Below are 18,702 nucleotides of genomic sequence, written 5' to 3'. Positions count from 1 at the left end.
TAGTGTTTTCAGAGGACAAGAACCTATACTGAGTCTTAGAAGCTCAATTTTTAGTTTTTAAATTTTTCTTAGAGACAAAGTCTCATTATGTCACCCAGGCTAGAGTGTAGGGGCTATTTACAGATGTGATCATGGCACACTGCCTCCTTGAACTGGGCTCAAAATGATCCTCCCACCTTAGCCTCCTGAGTAGCTAGTAAAGGGCTTAGCCATAAGAGATGTGTGATAGTAGCTGGAACTATAGGTGTGAGACACTGTGCAGAGCCAGGTCAATTTTTCAAATGGGGAGAAGAGGTAGTCAATGAGAATGAAAACATTTAAATGCCTGAATAATTCAGGATTATTTCAGACACAACAAATCCTGCTATTACCAAGAATATGTCTTTCCTCAGCTCTTGGCTCTGCTTTCCTCCTGGGTCTCACTTCCAGTGGGCTCTAACAATGCTGTGTCAAGGCAACTACCCACTGTTCCAGGCTTAGATTCCCCTAACTTGGTGTAGCTTAGTAACAAAAAGAAAGTGCCTCTTTCTCAATAATTCCCTCAAAGTTCTCAGGATTGCTTCTCAGTGGACCAGTTTTACTCTAGGGGATTTTTAGGTTGCAAATTAAGGGCACGCACTCGGAAGTCAACTTCCTGGGTTTGTCATTTACTATCTTTGTGACCTGGCTGAGTTAATTTCTCATGACTCAGTTTACATTTATAAAATGGAGATTACAGCAATATCTCATAGGGTTGTTGTGAAAATGTAAATAAATATTCCTTGAGCACTTACAATGGTGGAACAGACTAAAATCTCAACAAAGTGTTAGTTGTTATTAAATAACCGTTTATTAAATTTCCAGACCAGCTAGGTCTGGGAAATGTGCTTTCAGCTTCCCTATTCCAAACTCAAGATTATAGAGTAGAATTACAGAACTAGAAGAGATTTTACAGGTTCACTATTTAAAACTTTTTTAGACCTCCAAACAAGCTAGGTTGAAGCCACTAACTTCACTCTATAGTTTGTTTACTCCACTTGATGGTAGTGTAGGCAGGTATTTAGTTGTTCCTCAGATACGTATTCCCTTTCATACTTGAATTTATGCGGTCCACGTAGCTACTCAAAATAAAGACTACATTTCCCAGCCTCGCTGCAGTGGCCATGTGTCTACATTCTGAACAATCGGACAAAAGCAAATGTGGCATGTTCAGCTTCTGAGTCCTCTTAAGAAAGGAGGCGGGTCTTGCTTCCCTTCATTTTTCCTTCCTGCTAAATAGAATGTGAACAAAAGAGCTGGGTGTGGAGCAACCATCTAGAATCATCAGGACCACCAGCCCACGTGGTGCTGTTGTGCAATTTAGAAAAACGCCAACCCTCCCCATAGAGCTTGGGTTCTTAATGATCCCTTTGTGTGGATTTTTAAAAGGCCACCATTCCTCCATGCTGACTCAACTAGTGCCTTAGGGTGCTTGATGAGTTGATCATGGAATTAATTTCATCCCCTGCTATTTCAGCCTTTGGCCATGTGTCCTTGCACAGGACATGACTAACACAAAGATATGTAGCACCTCTTTTGGGAAAGGAGGTCACACAGGACAAACAGGTGCCTAGGTCTCTGTTACAGTGGAGTATCATACAGTCAGCCCTGGTCCACCCTACTTAAACTTTTAAACCACTGCTATTTTCATCTGTCAATCCTAATATAGAAAGCGTCATTCACATTGAATTGTAAGCTACTACTGGCTATTTTGACTCACATCCTTTCCTCCCCACCCCCAAATTAGGTACTACGTTTATTTAGAACAGTATTAATCACCAAATGAACACTACCAATTACCCCTTGTTCTGCATTCTGTGATTTTTCTTTTCATCACTGGGCCAGAGCTTCAGCCAAATTTGGTCTAATTATGGTTTAAAAAACCCAGCAATTCTTTTCTCTTAAAAGTATGTTCCTGGAGGATTATCTTATATGCAAACTCTACGCAAGTTCTCTTGCCTGGTTAGGTCATTTTATGACTGCTGCCTACGAAATAAGTAAACTTAATTGGTCAATACTCTCATGCCCTTTTATAGGCAACTACAAAAAGTGTGGAAAGTGGCTTTGATTATTAAGATACTCTCTACACTTAAATTCTGAGTACTGAATTAAGGGGTAGTTTTTATCCCCTATTTCACCACAAAGGGAATACAGCCAACATGCTGAGAATCCTCAGAACTGAAAACAGGAGCAGACTAAATTTTGATTCCTTTTGACTTTAAAACCTAAAGACCTTGTTTTTAAAGAGATGAGGTTTCTTTATATTGCCCAGGATGGTCTCAAACTCCTAAACTTGAGATGGTCTTAACTTGGCTTCCCAAAGTCCTAGGATTACAGGCATGAGACACCACGCCTGTCTCAAGACCATCTCTTTTTTTTTTTGAGACAGAGACTTGCTCTGTCGCCCAGGGTGAAGTGCAGTGGCCCGATCTCGGCTCACTGCAAGCTCCGCCTCCTGGGTTCATGCCATTCTCCTGCCTCAGCCTCCTGAGTAGCTGGGACTCAGGTGTCTGCCACCAAGCTGGCTTTTTTGTATTTTTAGTAGAGACGGGGTTTCACCACGTTAGCCAGGATGGTCTCGATCTCCTGACCTCGTGATCTGCCGGCCTTGGCCTCCCAAAATGCTGGGATTACAGGCGTGAGCCACCGCGTCCAGCCAAGACCATCTCTTAACTGATATTTTTATCTGTTATTTTGGTAATGCCAGGAATGAGCCACTGAATTTAGACAGCAGCTTTTTTTTTTTTTTTTTTTTTTTAAGAGACATGGTCTCACTGTTTCCCAGGCTGGTCTCAAGCAATCCTCCTTTCTTGGCCTCCCGAAGTGCAGGTATTACAGGCCTGAGCCATGGTACCTGGCCTACACTACAATTTTCTGCTGTCTCTCTTACAAACAGCAACTAATTCATGCTTGAGCACTGGCAGAGTTATATGCTCTTCATCAAGTGACAGCAATGAAATTCTGTCCAGGGCTGGGCATGGTGCCTCACACCTGTAATTCCAATACTTTGGGAGGCCTAGGCAGTTAGACTGCTTGAGCTCAGGAGTTTAAGACCAGCCTAGCCAATACAGTGAAACCCTGTCTCTACAAAAAAAAAAAAAAAAAAAAAAAAGGCCAAGTATAGTAGTGTGTGCCTGTGATCCCAGCTACTCACGAGGCTGAGGTGGCAGGATCCCTTCAGCCTAGGAGATCGGGGCTGTAGTGAGCCATGACTGCACCATTGCACTCTAACCTGGGTAAGAGACCCTGTCTCAAAAAAAAAAAAAAAAAAAAAAAGAAGAAGAAGAAGAAAAATTAGGTCCAGAGGAAGCAAACTATTATTTTGCAGCATCTCTGCTTTCAAAATTTTGGAACATGATTCCAAACTCAAAATACTTCTCTTATTTTAAGGGTAATTCCTATTATTTGATCTCAACACCCCTGAGGTAAGTACACATAATTCCCCATTTTAATGCAGAAAAAGAGACAGGGGGCAGTGAAATGGCCTGTCACAATTACATAGCTAGTTTATGGTAGAGCTGAATCTTAATACCCAGATCTTTTAGATACACACTTTTTCATCACTCACATTGGTTCACACTTCTCCATTTCCTGAAACTATTTCTTTGTAGCTCCATTTCAAACAGTATGAAATGTTAAATCTATCTCCTGGCAATCTCATAAATTTCACTGTATGATGTGCCAAGCTGAGTGTTTGTTTTGGCCTTGGCAGCAGATGCCCTGATTATGTCCACTAATGCAAACAGCTCACCAGTCTGTCACTCTTCCTAATTGATTCAGCTCCTTTAGACTGTTGGCTATCATTCTCTTTCATATGGCTTACTTTCGCTAGGTAAGAACTTTTGCAAGATTTAAGCTGCTTGATTGACCAAACAATATTGTAAACCTACCTTTGATTTCAGCAGACTTGATAATCAGTCTTGAGACTTTCAGATTCCCAAAAGGCAAATGTATATACTTTTTAAGAAAGGCTATGCAAATAGTTTTCATGTTTAAATTTAAAATTTTACTTAATTCATAGAAGATAGCCCTTGAAAAGTCGTATTTGTTTATAGTTTGGATAGTCTTCAAAATTTATTATATAGTCTTGTGTAAAAGTAAAATATTCATGTTACTCTATGGTAATTGAAATACAATTAACTCACATACTCTTAATGCTCTATTCACTGTTTTGTATTGTTTTGTTCTTACACTGGAGGGAAAATTCAGATCAATCACAGCACCCACCACTTAAGAGTAGTAATGGCTTCAGATATTCTGGAACTTCTGCATTTTATCAAACTAGGAAGCACACATTCCTCTAAGTTTAAACATTTTTTTTTTGTTACTGTTGTTCCTCAACAGAATCATTTTATTCCTGGCTTTAATTAGCTTTACATTGGTTGAAAACATTTCTGGTATTGGGTCATATGGAAAAAGCAGTTTAAAGCAGTGAAGACACTTTGGGCCACTTTTTTTTTTTTTTTTTTTTTTGAGATGGAGTCTCGCTCTGTCGCCCAGGTTGGAGTGCAGTGGCGCAATCTCAGCTCACTGCAAGCTCCCCCTCCCAGGTTCACGCCATTCTCCCGCCTCAGCCTCCCGAGTAGCTGGGACTACTACTCGGCCCGCCACCACGCCCAGCTAATTTAGATTTTTAGTAGAGAAGGGGTGATGGGGTTTCACCATGTTAGCCAGGATAGTCTCTACGGTCTCTATCTCCTGACCCCGTGATCCGTCGGCCTCGTGATCTGCCCGCCTCGGTCTCCCAAAGTGCTGGGATTACAGGCGTAAGCCGTGACCACCCCCAGCCCACTTTCGGTAGTTCTATATAAACAGAAAAATAACCATGACTCTTAAAACGTAATGGCTCAACACCATAGGAAAGGTTTAAAAAAAAGTAATGGAAAAACCATGTAGATTGGAATTGAAATAGTGCTCTGCAAGTTGTAGATAATAAATGTTGAAAGTAACATTTTATTCATGCATTACCCAAGAAGTTAGAGAGAGGGAAAAAAGTAAAAGCTAGTAGCAGCTGCTGCAATTACAATCAGACTTTGGAAATCAAGGCTGTTTAAACTGGGTCTTCTAATAGGATTACTCCTAGTCACTCATGCTCATGTGGGTTTTGAAGCACAGGGTGCCACAAAGGCACTCTCTTCTGAACAGTTAGGCTGCTATGGATTTTTACACATCTGTTACCATGTTTAATAAATTTTCAGTTGTGAATGAATTTGGAAAGTTAAAGCTTTTTCAGAAAGTTTTAAAAAAATGTACAGGTTTCCAAATGTGCAGACAGAAGTGACACGATTTTTGAAATTATTATTGGTCTCATCTTTTCCTCCATTTTCCCCCTTAGCTCAATGATTCACTTCCATTCAGGAAGCCTTTCCCAATTTTTAACTCAAGTTAGGATAGATACCCTTTGGAGATGCTTCCTTGGCATACGTTCCTCTTCTGTTAGAATGTAAAAGGGGATCCCTTTACTCTCCTCTGTATTGAGAATGCCTAGCACAGAGCTCAAATGGATTCTGAAATGAAAAAATGCCTGATTCTCTCCATGAGGCTTCTGAAAAACATGTTGTGGGGTCCCTCTTGTGAAGGTCACCAAATGAGAAGTGGAGACAAACTCTATATCCATCTTACCATTTGTGGAAGACAGAGGCAAGTTTCCATTATCTACCTCAAAGATGTCAGAAAAAATTGAAAAATCTTTTCACATTTATCATAATCTAAATCAGGTAGTACTGAAAAAGTAGTGAGGAAGGTTATGTGAATGATGGTGGAAGACGGGAATGAGGACAGGATGGAACAGCATGTCCTGAGGTAGCTGTTCACTGCCCCTCTCCCCGAGAGTGAAACACGCAACTGAGGAACACCTGTAGAAAGGGGGCATTCTGGTGGCATATGGAATAAACTCCTCTACCCCCAAAAAAGACGAAAGAAAGAAAAAGCTCTTTTTCAGTTTGACTCTACCACCTACATTAAGAAGCATCACAGCTTAGAAAGATATAGTCCTAATTTTAAACAAAAAAGAAACAATATCAGAAATGTTCATCAGAAGCTTGCCTTTTCTTGACCAGCTCTTGTTCAAAATGTTCTGTATAATTACTGTTAATATGCACTGAAGGGCAATGACACACCTGCAGGCATAATCCTGAAACCTGAAAGGTCACTAAAATTGTATTTCCCCATTCTTCCCTCACATTAATGTTAACATACAGACATGAAAGCAGACTTGAGGAAATTAGGACTTATCTGTGAACACATGACAGCTTTAACCAAGAATATTGGCCCTGTTTGTATTCTAGCCACATGTTCCTATCTTTTCAACAACCTTGAAAAATAAATATTTGAACTACAATCTTCAATAAAGTCCCTCTACATTTGTTGTCAGTCTTAATCACTTTTTTCTTGTCTGCTTAGTGCCTTTAGCTCTTAGATGTTGCACCTGGAGATTCTTGCTTACTTTATGATGTAGGTTTATACACCCTTTAATTGAAAGCAAACCGCCTTAGATAATCGAGTGAAAAACAATGTTACAAGGTCCACTTTCCGTTAAAAGGCAAATAGAAATATTAGGCTGTTCTCTAAAATGAACGAAAACACACAAAAATACATCATAATCTACCACTCCATTTCCTTTATCAGAGATAAAATCCCACAGCCTAAAAAGGCCTCTTTTGTTAGCATGTTTGGTCCCCCAGCAGGGGTGGCAGATACAAGGGACTGCAGTTCTCAATGACTAGTCTTTTCTCTGTCCAAAAGAAAGACTTTAGTCACACAGTATGTTAAATATTTTTATATTCATGTTTCTGCAATAACCATAAAAACTTTAACCCAAATTTGCTTAATACTTTAATTATCATGTACTGAAAGCACTTCATTAAAAAAAAAAAAAAAGTAAAACTGATAACGGAAGGATGACAGGAACATGTACCTCACCCTTAAGTAGTGTGTGTGATTTTTTTTTAATGTGAAGGTTAAAGTGAGTTTATAAACTGACAGGAAGAAACGATGATATGAGAATTTATCTTTAAGGCAATACCATTTGTATAAGATACCTTTAAATAGCAATATGACAATGGATCAAAGAGGAAACAGGGCCTATTCCTACAAGACTGTGCAGAACATGTGAATGGCCATCCCTAGAGTTGTTAGTGTACAGCCTCCATGGATGGACCCTGTGACTACACGCACTGAGTGGAGTTCTACATACACCAATGCAAAGAACTCATTAAAAAAAAAAAGAGACAGAGACAAAATAGTTACTGCTGATGGAACTGTTACTGCAATAAAAGTTCAAGCTTAGCACTGTCTCCTAAAAACTACTGAGACATTTCAGTTAACATTAAAAACTGTTACACTATGGAGGCATACACTGGAAATATTTTATTAAAAACCTAACAACTGTTTTCAAAAAAATCAGAGCAGGAAAAGCTTTCAAAGTTATATAAAGTTAAATGCATACAGTGAGTAGATAGATATCTATTCCTCTGGGATTACTATCTTCCACCCACATTTTTTTGGTTTTAGGGAAAAACCAGTAAGCCTCCAGCTTTCTTTTTGATTAAATGAAAGACACTAGACAAATGGATTCCATTCCTGACCCCATCAAACAGCACTTACTAGCCAAATCGCCCTGTCTAGTAGGCACAAAATAGGGACTCAAAATATGGTTCTATTTTTAGTGAGCATTATACAAATGTAAACATGTACAAGTTTGCCTGGTATTTCATGGGGTTGCTGCTCTGCCTCTAACAGTTCAAGAGCAAGTTGTTAAGACCAGATTTGTGGTGGTGTGTGTGTGTCATTAACATTTTTCCTGCCAAGGTTAAAACAACCAAATATAAACTGAAAACAAAATAAAAAGCCAGGTCTCCTTTGCATTCAATCACACTGATATTCAACATCAGATGGCATGTCACTAGGCAAATCATTCAAACTACAGTTGGGAGGCACCTTCTAAACACTGTGAATTTGAGAACAAGGAATTTAATGGTAGTGGAAACCTCTCTGTTCACTGTCCTCACAACAGTATCCATCTTCTCATGAATTAAGAAATCATTAAATTTTTTTTTAATGGGAAAGCAGTTTCAAGATAAAAAAGTATTGCTATAAGTTATGGTAAATATCTTTATCTCCGACTTCGACCCTTTCCCACCAGTGTGAAAAGTGAATAAAGACAGCAAGAGTTTTTAGAAAGTTAACTTATATTAAAAAAGTATATAAACAATTTTAATACTACAAAGTAGTATTTCAATACAAAGCAGTTCAAATATTAACTGTTCTTTAAACTGTTAAACTTTATTATAAATTAAAATTTCTTTACAAAAAAATTGCACATAATATTTGACCACTCTTAGGTTCTGATGCACTGGCATTTGCAATAGTTTCTTTAATCTTCAAGTTAAACAGTCTCGGCAAGGAGTCCAGAACGTAGAAAGGGCAATAAACAACCCTGATAGAGCATTCAAGTGCAACTAGCAGACTTGTGGCCATGGCAGTTACACTTTCCTTAAGATGGACTGCTATAGTTTTAAATCCTGAAATGAAGAATCTCAAAAAAATTTAAAAAGGAAAAACTAAAAGGGACTGCCTGCTTTTTTACTGTAAACACAGCCCTGGATATTAAATCCCAAACAGGAATCTCTCAGGCATCAGAGAGTGTCAAGTGAATCAGGAATAACACAAAATAAAGGAATGGGGGAGAAAATAAAAAACAAAAACAAGGCAAAATTAAAATAAATGTCAGTCACTTTGAGGAACTATACTTACGTATATGATGTTATGAGAATCTGGCAGGGCCTAGAAGCAGGCCAAACAGGAAGTTCATTTATCCAACCGAAGAGGATCATATTCATTGCTTCCGGTTTTGAGGACAGGATATTGTAGGGAACTTGATATGATCAATAATGCTTGTCTGCCTTACACAGACCTTAGCCAGGGATCAGCCTAATCTTGAAGAATCATTCAAATAATTTTGGCAATTATTATAAGGACTTAGAACTGACTGCACCCAGTGTTCAGTGATTCTTGCTTTCTGTTTTGTTACTGTTTAAATTTAAGAGCTCATTTAGGCTGACTCCAATCTCTTGGCACTTGGAAACTAGTTTTCTCAGGTTATCAGTTTTACCTCCTTCTGATGCTTCAAACAAGAGTTGCTGTAAAAGACAGGGAAGCATAGAAGTAAGACTTAGCTAGAGTTAGAGCATTACCACATCAATGGATATGGCACATGCAGAAAATTTACAGGAAAACATCGAGATAAAATAAAAGATAAAAAGCATTACATCTTTCCACAGTGATGCACAAAGAGGTAACTTCTGTAAGGCTCTCTGATATAAACGGTGGACCTGTAAGATAGACATACACACAATTCCATCAGAAAATATAATGAAAAACACCTTCATAATTCTATCTGTTTAAAGAATGGTAATTCACAGTAACATCTGAGACAAAATGGTTATGCTGAGTTTTGGAGTTTCCGAATATTTGGTGCTCTTAAAATGTTAACTACTTTTGTTTCCCCACCTGGTTCTTAGTGTGCATGAAATGCTAACTTCTGTGCTTTAATTCTTTTAAATTGAGAAGTCAACAAAAGGGAAAGAAAAACTTTTAAAAAGTGACCCATCTGAGATTCAACCATGGCTTACCTCTCTTTGTCCCTTTAGAACAATCTCAGCAGCAATGGCTCTAAGAAAAAAAAAAAGGAATACAGAAAAAGGAAAAGAAAAATTTATATATCTTTGAACAAAATGAACCACCACCACTGGCAGAATACTGACTGTGGGAATCTGAGTACAAAACTTCCTGAAAGTTAACAGGCTAAACTTCCAAGGAGGAAAACCTATAGTGAAAAGAAAAATTCAACAATTTTTATCAACTTTACAAGAAAAAAGCAGATCAGTGTTTTGAACATAAATAACGTTCACGAGAGGAAAAAAAACAAAAACAAAAACAAAACACCTCATAATTACTAGTCAAAAATACCTAGCACTAACACCTTTAAAAGAAAGAAGAAATCAGACTATAACAGGGTAGACACGCCACATTTCAAAAGAGGCGGTCTTAAAATGACTGTAGCAGATTTGTTTGATAACAGTACTGTTACTTAAATGTTCTCCTTCAAAGAAAATTAAAAGTCTATGCTTTTTGCTTTTAGAGGCAATTCTTAATGAGTACTCACTCTCATTAAACCTCAGTAAATGCTAAAAACAAATCTAAATTAAGAACAGCAATCTGTCCAGGAAAAAAAGAAAAAAAAATATATATATATATAGATGTCATTTCAGATTTACCTGTCTGGAGCAAACCTTATAAATAAAAGCAATAGCTATAAAAACATGTACATGATTGTTGCATTACATTTTCCAGGTGGCCAGGCATGTTGGGATATTATATGTAAACATCTTGGCTTGAAGTTTCAGAATCTGAACATTGCTTTCTTCCCATTCATGTTGAAGTAACCTGTAAAGTACATTCAGGAAAATGAACAAAGCATTGCAAGTGTAGGGAACCCCAAATGTGCTCTATGAGCACAATGATTAAATCTTTTTTTTCTTTTTTTTTTTGAGACGGAGTCTGGCTCTGTCGCCCAGGCTGGAGCGCAGTGGCCGGATCTCAGCTCACTGCAAACTCTGCCTCCCAGGTTCACACCATTCTCCTGCCTCAGCCTCCCGAGTAGCTGGGACTACAGGCGCCCGCCACCTCGCCCGGCTAGTTTTTTTGTATTTTTTAGTAGAGACGAGGTTTCACCGTGTTAGCCAGGATGATCTCGATCTCCTGACCTCGTGATCCACCCGTCTCAGCCTCCCAAAGTGCTGGGATTACAGGCTTGAGCCACCGCACCCGGCCAAGTATAAATCTTGATTAGTTCAATTCCATAAAGGCTACCCAGCAAATATTTCAGAATGTCTCTTACAAAAATTACCCTGGGACAGGAATGTGCAAACTACGAAGAGGTCAAGTCAAGATCTATGCTCATCTTACCAAACTACACTAAGGTGCATGTATTTCTATAGTACATGAAAGCATTCCCACCAAGTAAGAGTCCCTATTTCCCATCCCAATTTTTTTTTTAAACTAATGGCTTGATACTAATGCAATTTCCTGGTATTTTTCTTTCTTAGAGTATGATCAATCTTGAATATTTCTTGAACTAAAATGCATGTATAGTAACTATTAAAGTTCTCTATTCTCCTGGAAAAAAAGAACAGGGATGACCAGAGGAAATAAGTATCAAAACACAGAGGTAGGGATTTACCAACAAAATAAACAAGTAAACTACCTACATTCTAAAATGCTTATCACAATAGAAAATTATGTCAAAATATGACCACATTTTCTATTTCACATTTTATCAAAGGTGTTTCATAATTAACATTTCTGTAATGAGCTTCTACAGATTGGCAGGCTTGCTAAGAAAATTGTAAAATACTACCATTATGTTTGTCTCAACTGTAGTTTTTAAACTTTTATACGATTTTCCCCACATACATGCTAAATGAAATGTAAATCCTTTAAAACACAAGGGAACATTTTATAAATATTTTAGGCATCTTATGATCCATAAAACGATAAGATACAACTGATGCAGTGGGAATGACTGTACAAGTGGAAGCCAACGCATTAGCGTGCAGGGTATCTTTTTGAATTAAAAAGCATAATTCTTGTGGATGAAAGTGGGTTTGCTGTATCAGAGCAGAGAAAGTACAAAGAAAGGCTAATAAATCTCGTTCTGATTGAATATATGAAATCCCTAATCAGTGCTTCAAAAATGTGGTGTGAGGGCTCAAGGTCAGGAATCTACATTTTAAATGAGCATCCCAGGAGATTCTAATGTTTGCCAATATTTGAGAGCAACTGACCTATGTGAAAATATGAAAACCTCTTAAATAATATTCCCTTGCCATGGAAAACAAGCTTACTGCTTATAATGCACATACTAAGGACAGATGGTGTGTGTTTAGGAAACACAGATGAACTTTACTTGAATGGAATTACTTGCCCCCTTGTAACTTGAAGTTTTCTGAAGCGACCAGAATTTTTACACTGACTTTTGAATGAAGAGCTAAATATTGGCTTAACAACTCTGAAATTAAGTAGTATATATTCATGAGGACATAATGGAACAACAGACTATTTTTATCAAGTTTTCAAGAATAATTTTATATGAAGAGCCTATTCCATTAGGCAGAGAACCAAAAGAATGTTACTTTTTCTTACCTCAATGCAAGTCCAGAATTAGCTGGCATAATTGAACAAAACCGTTCCAAGGTTTTGGAATGCTGGGTCTTTGGAACACAGCTCAAATAAAATAAAATAACCTGTAAAGGTTGAGGGGGGCGAAAAATGAATGCAACCAAAATGTGAAATCCAATTACCTATGTGTTTTAACACGAAAACCAAAATGGTCTTTAAGATATGGATGTATAAATTATAGTAATGTATGATGTTGTAAGTTACAGTTCCTACCATTAATTTTATTAGTGACTTTCCAAATATGAATTAGGAAATATGGTCTAGTGATGAGAACCATGGGCAGAACACTGACAAGAAGCCAGGAGTCCGGGTTTTCATTCCTGAGTCTACCTTTACTTGCTGTATAGCTCGGCAAGTCATAGGGCTAATAATACCTGCCACATCTTGCTCATAGAATGCCCGTGTGTAAATGACTTAATGTCCATAAAGTGGTTTGAGATCCTGGGATAAAGAATGGCATAGAAGTACAAGCATAGTAATTGGTTATCCTGATTAGCAACAAAACCACCCCACCAAAAATAAATAAATAAAACATATATATGTTTTAGTCTACAATGAGCTTTAGCAAGGAGCTTTTTAGCCTATAATGCGCTGAATAAAAGTAGTGCCTGAAAAAAAATTTTTAAAAAGGTAATCACAAAACTATCTTTAGATTCTACTTTTAGAATTATATGCAGCACCTAATTTTAAACTTCCTTATGCCTTACGTATAGCTATATTTGCTTGACAAAATATTTACAAAAAGAGCAGCTACAACACATAAGCCCATTCTTACTTATTTTGAAGTTACTAAATTTTTCATTCAGTAGAATTTTCAACTACTCAAGCAAAACATTACAGGTATTACAATAGAATCTTTGATTTGATGTGTTTTTTCATTAATACGCATTACACCTTAATATCCCTTCTATTTTGCTTCAAATGTTAAATTTTCATAACTATAACATAATAATTAATGCACATTTTAATTGAGCCTCAAAGGGTTCTATTGCTAGACTCTAAATAGATAAGAAACATGGTCAAGAATAATAGTGAATGTTAAGAAAGTAGTCCTAGAAAAAGCTCTCTTGATATAAAACAGGAGTTTTGCTATCATTTTTAAAGTCTCTTTGTTTTATACAAACATCTAAAGAAAAAAGTTTTGAGTTCTTACCCTATTATGAAATTCATAGTTGGACCAGTAATCAGCACTGCTATAAGGAATGGGGTATCGGGCAGGGACTGTAACCAAACATCTATTCACTAAATCAGTAAAAAATTTGAATTCTTGAACTTTGTTTCTGGATCCAGCAGCTCTATTATTCGCAAAGACAAGATAACTGCCAAAAGAAAAATATTGTAATTTAGAATAACTAAGCCAGTAGTTCTCTCACCAAGAAAGCTGGTCACCCCTTTCCCAACCATACCCCTTTATCCCCAAATCCCATTCTTATCAAGAAAAATTAAACTTACTCCATCCATATCTTCTGTACTATATCACACCTCATGGCCACCCCTAATGCTGCCTCATATGCCTCCACTGTCTCTTTAATACTTGATTGAAGAGGATGACAAAGGCTGTTTAAAAAATGAAGGAAAACATGTCTATCATTCAATTCTATCGGGTGAAGGAATGACAAAGGATTTTAAACATTACAGATGTTATTACAATAGAATCCTTCTTTTGACCTTTCTTCTCTAGTATAATGTAAACCTTAGCATCTCTTCAATTGTGCTTCAATGACTTTAACATCAAGTTAATTATAACAAACACAGTGTAATTCAATAATAAACAGCAAATGCAGGCCTAGTATGCAATATCTCTCCACAGTGGATGTCTCACCAGTATATCAGCCACAAATAAGGAACTTGGTGGTTAAACATATCATCATCAAAATTCCCTTTACATAAACGAGATGGAATGTCAATTGGTCCTGGAATATTTAAAAGATACCTGAAAAAAAACCAAGTATTGTTTTAAATTATGCCTATACACACATGAATTATACACATATTTTTTAAAATCATTGTTTCACTTAAATTTCATTTAAATGTTTTTTAGAAAGCAACGAGACTTTCTTTTCATATGCATACCATACCTCTTTGGTCACATCTCTAGGTTTACACGTTATTCACAATGTATTTTTTGTTTGTTTGTCTTTGAGACAGAGTCTCGCTCTGTCGCCCAGGCTGGAGTGCAGTGGCACAATCTTGGCTCATTGCAGCCTCCACTTCCCAGGTTCAAGTGATTCTCATGTTTTAGCTTCCTGAGTAGCTGGGACTACAGGCATGCACCACAGCTAATTTTTGTATTTGTAATAGAGACGGTGTTTCACCATGTTGGCCAGGCTGGTCTTGAACTCCTGGCTTCAAGTAATTCACATGCCTCAACCTCCCAAAGTGCTGGGATTACAGGCATCAGCCGCTGTGCCTGGCCACAATTTTATTATTTTATACCTATATGAAAAACTCTCCTCCTAAAATGAATTTTTTATTCTATCCCCAAGATTAAACGAAACCCCATAATCCTCTAATTAAATCTAGTTTAAAAAGAACAAATGAGTCTACCAAGTATCTGAAATTTTCCAATGAAATCTGTACTTTCTTGTTAAAAAAAGATTTACAAGGCCTTGGGCTGTGGCTCACACCCGTAATCCCAGCACTTTGGGAGGCCGAGGTAGGTGGATCACTTAAGGTCAGGAGTTCAAGATCAGCCTGGCTAACAACTTGGGTGAAACCCCAAGATCTCTACAAAAAACACAAAAATTAGCCAGGCTTGGTGGTGCATGCCTGTAGTCCCAGCTACTCCTGGGCTGAGGCGGGAGAATAGCTTGAACTCAGGAGGCAGAGATTGCAGTGAGCTGAGATCACAACACTGTGATCCAGCCCATGTTAAAGAGTGAGACCCTTTCTTTAAAAAAAAAGGATTTACTAAACCTTATGTCTGAAAGTAGTCTCTCTCACATACAGCCATATACACATAAAACCCATTTAAGTTTAATTTTAGACATGATATCAAAGTGTATTCCGTAACACATTAGCCCATAAGGTACCTGTCAAAAGAGATATATGATCAAATAAGGTTGGGAAATACTACAAATTATAGCCCCTTCTTGAAAAACCACAATACTTACTAGGATTGTAAGTCGATCCCAGTAACTCTAAAAAGTCAATCAGTAAAGAATTCTACTGGACTAAGTCCACTTTCCTTCCAATGTATTTTAATCTGTGTGTAAGATACCACCATCCTTAAGAATAACATTTTTAAAGGAAATACATTGATCACAAAAATGACAATCTAGTATAACTATTTGTCTTAAATTTTTAAATAACTGCAAGGGGACAAGTCTTAATGAATTAGGCTGCATCAGGGGCAAACATAAGAAAGAAAAGAAATAGAACATCTAGAAGTCAGGTTATCATCCTGACTTTGCCAAGACAAGCTACATTACCATGAGTTAATCCCTTAAGTTTCCTCACTGAAAACTGAGATGGTCAGAAGAGATAACTTCAAATCTAATCTACTTAAGACTATAATCCCTAGTTTAACTTTAGTAAAGTAAATGATATCCCCAAATTAATTTTTCTAGCTATCTACTTAATCTTCAAATTGACTTGAAACACATGAGAAAATTACCTATCTAGTTCCTTCTGCCTGCCATCTTTATACTAAATGTCACATAGAGAGTTGATTCAACTCCAGGTAAAAATTACAGTGCTAAGTATTTTGCTTAACAATTTCTACTCATGAAATTTTTAAAGTATTTTGAACCAATTAAGAGCAGATTTCTCCTATTAATAAACATCGACAATTTATAAAGCTTAAAAACTTGTATCAATATACAATAAGTATGGCAAGGCCAAAAATTATCTCATCTATCATCATTCTCCTAATATCTGATGAAAAAGACTTTCTAAATTAACAGAAATGCACAATCTTTGTGTAAACAAGGCTTTCATTATTGTCGAAATAAGCTATAAACAGAATACCTTTTTCTCTTAATTCTCAGTGAATTATGACTATTTCCACAAAATAATTTAATAAAGATGACTTAGTAATGAGAATATATTTGGAGACAACTCATTTTAAAATTTTTATTGACGCTTACGTATTCTGCCTTATTAAGCTGGCATCAAGAAGATCTGAAGATCTTTGATTAGTTACCAAGGCAGAAATTGGTAGCATTTTCTTTTAAACTAAACCAATTATCTCCGTGCCCAAGGGAAGACCAGAACCAGCAATCTCTAAAGAGCTTGGTTCAGCCTTGAATTAGTCCTTTGCCTCAGCTTGAGATGTTACAGTAAACTAATTTAAACGAGGAAGAAATTGAGTATGGAGAAGCTGAAAAACCTCTAAATTCCTTATAGAAGTTTAATTATTTTCTATTAATTTGCATTTAGAATTATTTCATTTGCAATTATTTTTAAATATTAATATAGATATAACAGAGCAGAAAGAAGGGTCCTTTGGGAAGGGCACTAAAATCGCTATGGCAATAAATTGCTACCATAAGAGGACATATATAAAGACTCAAGTCTGGAAGGGAATAGTGTCCCCAAATCTCAAATGAAACTGCCATGTTCACAAAAAGTTCCAGGGTGGGCCAGGGCACAGTGGCTCACAACTGTAATTCTAGCACTTTGGGAGGCTAAGGCAGGCGGATTGCCTGAGCTCAGGAGTTCGAGACCATCCTGGGTAACACGGTGAAACCTGTCTCTACTAAAATACAAAAAATTAGCCGGGTGTGGGGGGTGTGCGCCTGTAATCCCAGCTACTCTGGAGGCTGAGACAGGAGAATTGCTTGAACCTGGGAGACGGAGGGTTGCAATGAGGTGAGATCGCACCACAGCACTCCAGCCTGGGAGACAGTGAGATTCCATCTCTTAAAATAAAATTTAAAAAAAAACAAAAAACAAGGTCTAAGTTGGATAGATCACTTACTTAACAAAATTTGGGCTTTAAGATTCTATTTTCACTCATCTGTATTTTCTACAATAAATTTTTTTGGGAGATATTCAGCTTAGGTCTTTCTTCTCTCAGTTCTTCCTAATACAAAATAGAGTATGTCATGATAAAATATTTTCCTTTTGATGCTGCTTTAACTTAGGATCAGCAAACCATGCCTATTTTTGCAAACAGCTGTACTGTTACACAGTCATAACCATTCATTTACATTTCATCTATGTCTGATTTCTCAATAAAGCAGCATAGTAGAGTAGTGGTAATAGACTACATGGCTACATGGCCTGCTAACCTAAAATATTTACTTTCTGGCTCTTAAGAAAAAAGTTTGCTAACCCCATAAAGAGATGAGGAGGACAAAGGAAAGATAATTTTAAGAGGCTCCCCCCCAAAAAATCATTATTCAAAACCTGCCACGACCTCTTATTGTTGGAATAGGAACTCTCAGGAAAGACAGTAAGTACAGCTCTATATGAGCTATTAAGAAATTAATGGTTGAGAAAAGGATGCTCTGAAACTTCTTACTCCATGACATATCAGGGGCTAGAGTAGTTCTCTTCAGAATTAAAAAAAGAAAAAGGCATATTATTTACATTCACTTTGATTGAAAATATATTTTGTAAAAAATCACTGAGATTGCCTTGGGATAACTAAGTGCTATAATATTCAGTACTAAAATTAACAACAATAACAATAAAGTAAAAGAATGAGTTACTATAATATATGCCTTACTTTGTATAGTGTGTTTAATCCAAAGAATGTTAAAGAATTTTCCATCTTGCCTCCATTTTTATTGTTCTATTTACTCTGTTTCGAGTATTCTGTTAAGTGGGTATTCAAATACTAAAAAGTCAGTCTAAAATATAATCATGTAAGAAAAAAACTGTAATCTTTCTACTGAACTGTGCTATCTCTCATTCCTCTACAAACTAAGAATTCTACAACTTACCGAAACAGATCCAAGTTATTATACTTCTCAAACCCCGGTTTAAAGAAGGATGCAATAAATTTCCGCAAAAATGGAAGAAGATTATCGCCTCGATTCTATTTTAAAAAGAGGGAGGGGGATATATATCAGGCTTACAATGTTTAATTAAAATGTCACAAGGGAGAAAAAAAGCCTTAAAAAAGTACTCATTAGATTAAGTTTCTTGGGTGGGTAAGGGGCGGAGGGGATGAGTTTGAGACATACTCAGAAAATTGTTATTATATTTTACTCTCTGAATTAAGTTCCATTAACGATTAAACAGCTTAACCTCTAATACTACCATAGGCTCACACTTCATCCACCAATTACGTATTAGCCATCTAGCACTGTGGTAGGCTTTGGGCTGCAAATATGAGTAAACATGTTCCTTGCCTTCAAGAAGTTTAGTATAGCATATATTAAAGTAGCTAGGAATAAAATTACAATGCACTGTAGTAAGTATTAAGGTAGAACTATGGCAGAGAGAGAAGGAACACCTAACACAGCTTGCAAAGGGTAAAAGGACCAGGAAACA

The 18,702-nt window shown here is 36.9% G+C and overlaps 1 protein-coding gene across 1 annotated transcript in view; it reads right to left on the bottom strand.

The window, feature by feature from the left end:
• Positions 1 to 8,189: 8,189 nt before the first annotated feature.
• ZFC3H1 (zinc finger C3H1-type containing) overlaps positions 8,190 to 18,702 on the bottom strand; it is a 54,369-nt gene continuing 43,856 nt past the window's right edge. Inside the window, exons 27-35 of the mRNA XM_010370729.2 lie at positions 18,150 to 18,244; positions 14,081 to 14,191; positions 13,711 to 13,815; positions 13,412 to 13,577; positions 12,223 to 12,323; positions 10,363 to 10,464; positions 9,651 to 9,690; positions 9,288 to 9,350; positions 8,190 to 9,158 (exon numbers count right to left, since the gene is read on the bottom strand). Of these exons, the coding sequence (XP_010369031.2) occupies positions 9,021 to 9,158; positions 9,288 to 9,350; positions 9,651 to 9,690; positions 10,363 to 10,464; positions 12,223 to 12,323; positions 13,412 to 13,577; positions 13,711 to 13,815; positions 14,081 to 14,191; positions 18,150 to 18,244 (921 nt within the window). The 3' untranslated portion in view covers positions 8,190 to 9,020. The remainder of the gene's footprint in view (positions 9,159 to 9,287; positions 9,351 to 9,650; positions 9,691 to 10,362; positions 10,465 to 12,222; positions 12,324 to 13,411; positions 13,578 to 13,710; positions 13,816 to 14,080; positions 14,192 to 18,149; positions 18,245 to 18,702) is intronic.

Source organism: Rhinopithecus roxellana, chromosome 10 (genome assembly GCF_007565055.1).
Source record: "Rhinopithecus roxellana isolate Shanxi Qingling chromosome 10, ASM756505v1, whole genome shotgun sequence".
In the NCBI taxonomy this organism is placed as follows: domain Eukaryota; kingdom Metazoa; phylum Chordata; class Mammalia; order Primates; family Cercopithecidae; genus Rhinopithecus; species Rhinopithecus roxellana.
This window is presented reverse-complemented; position numbering and strand designations above follow the sequence as displayed.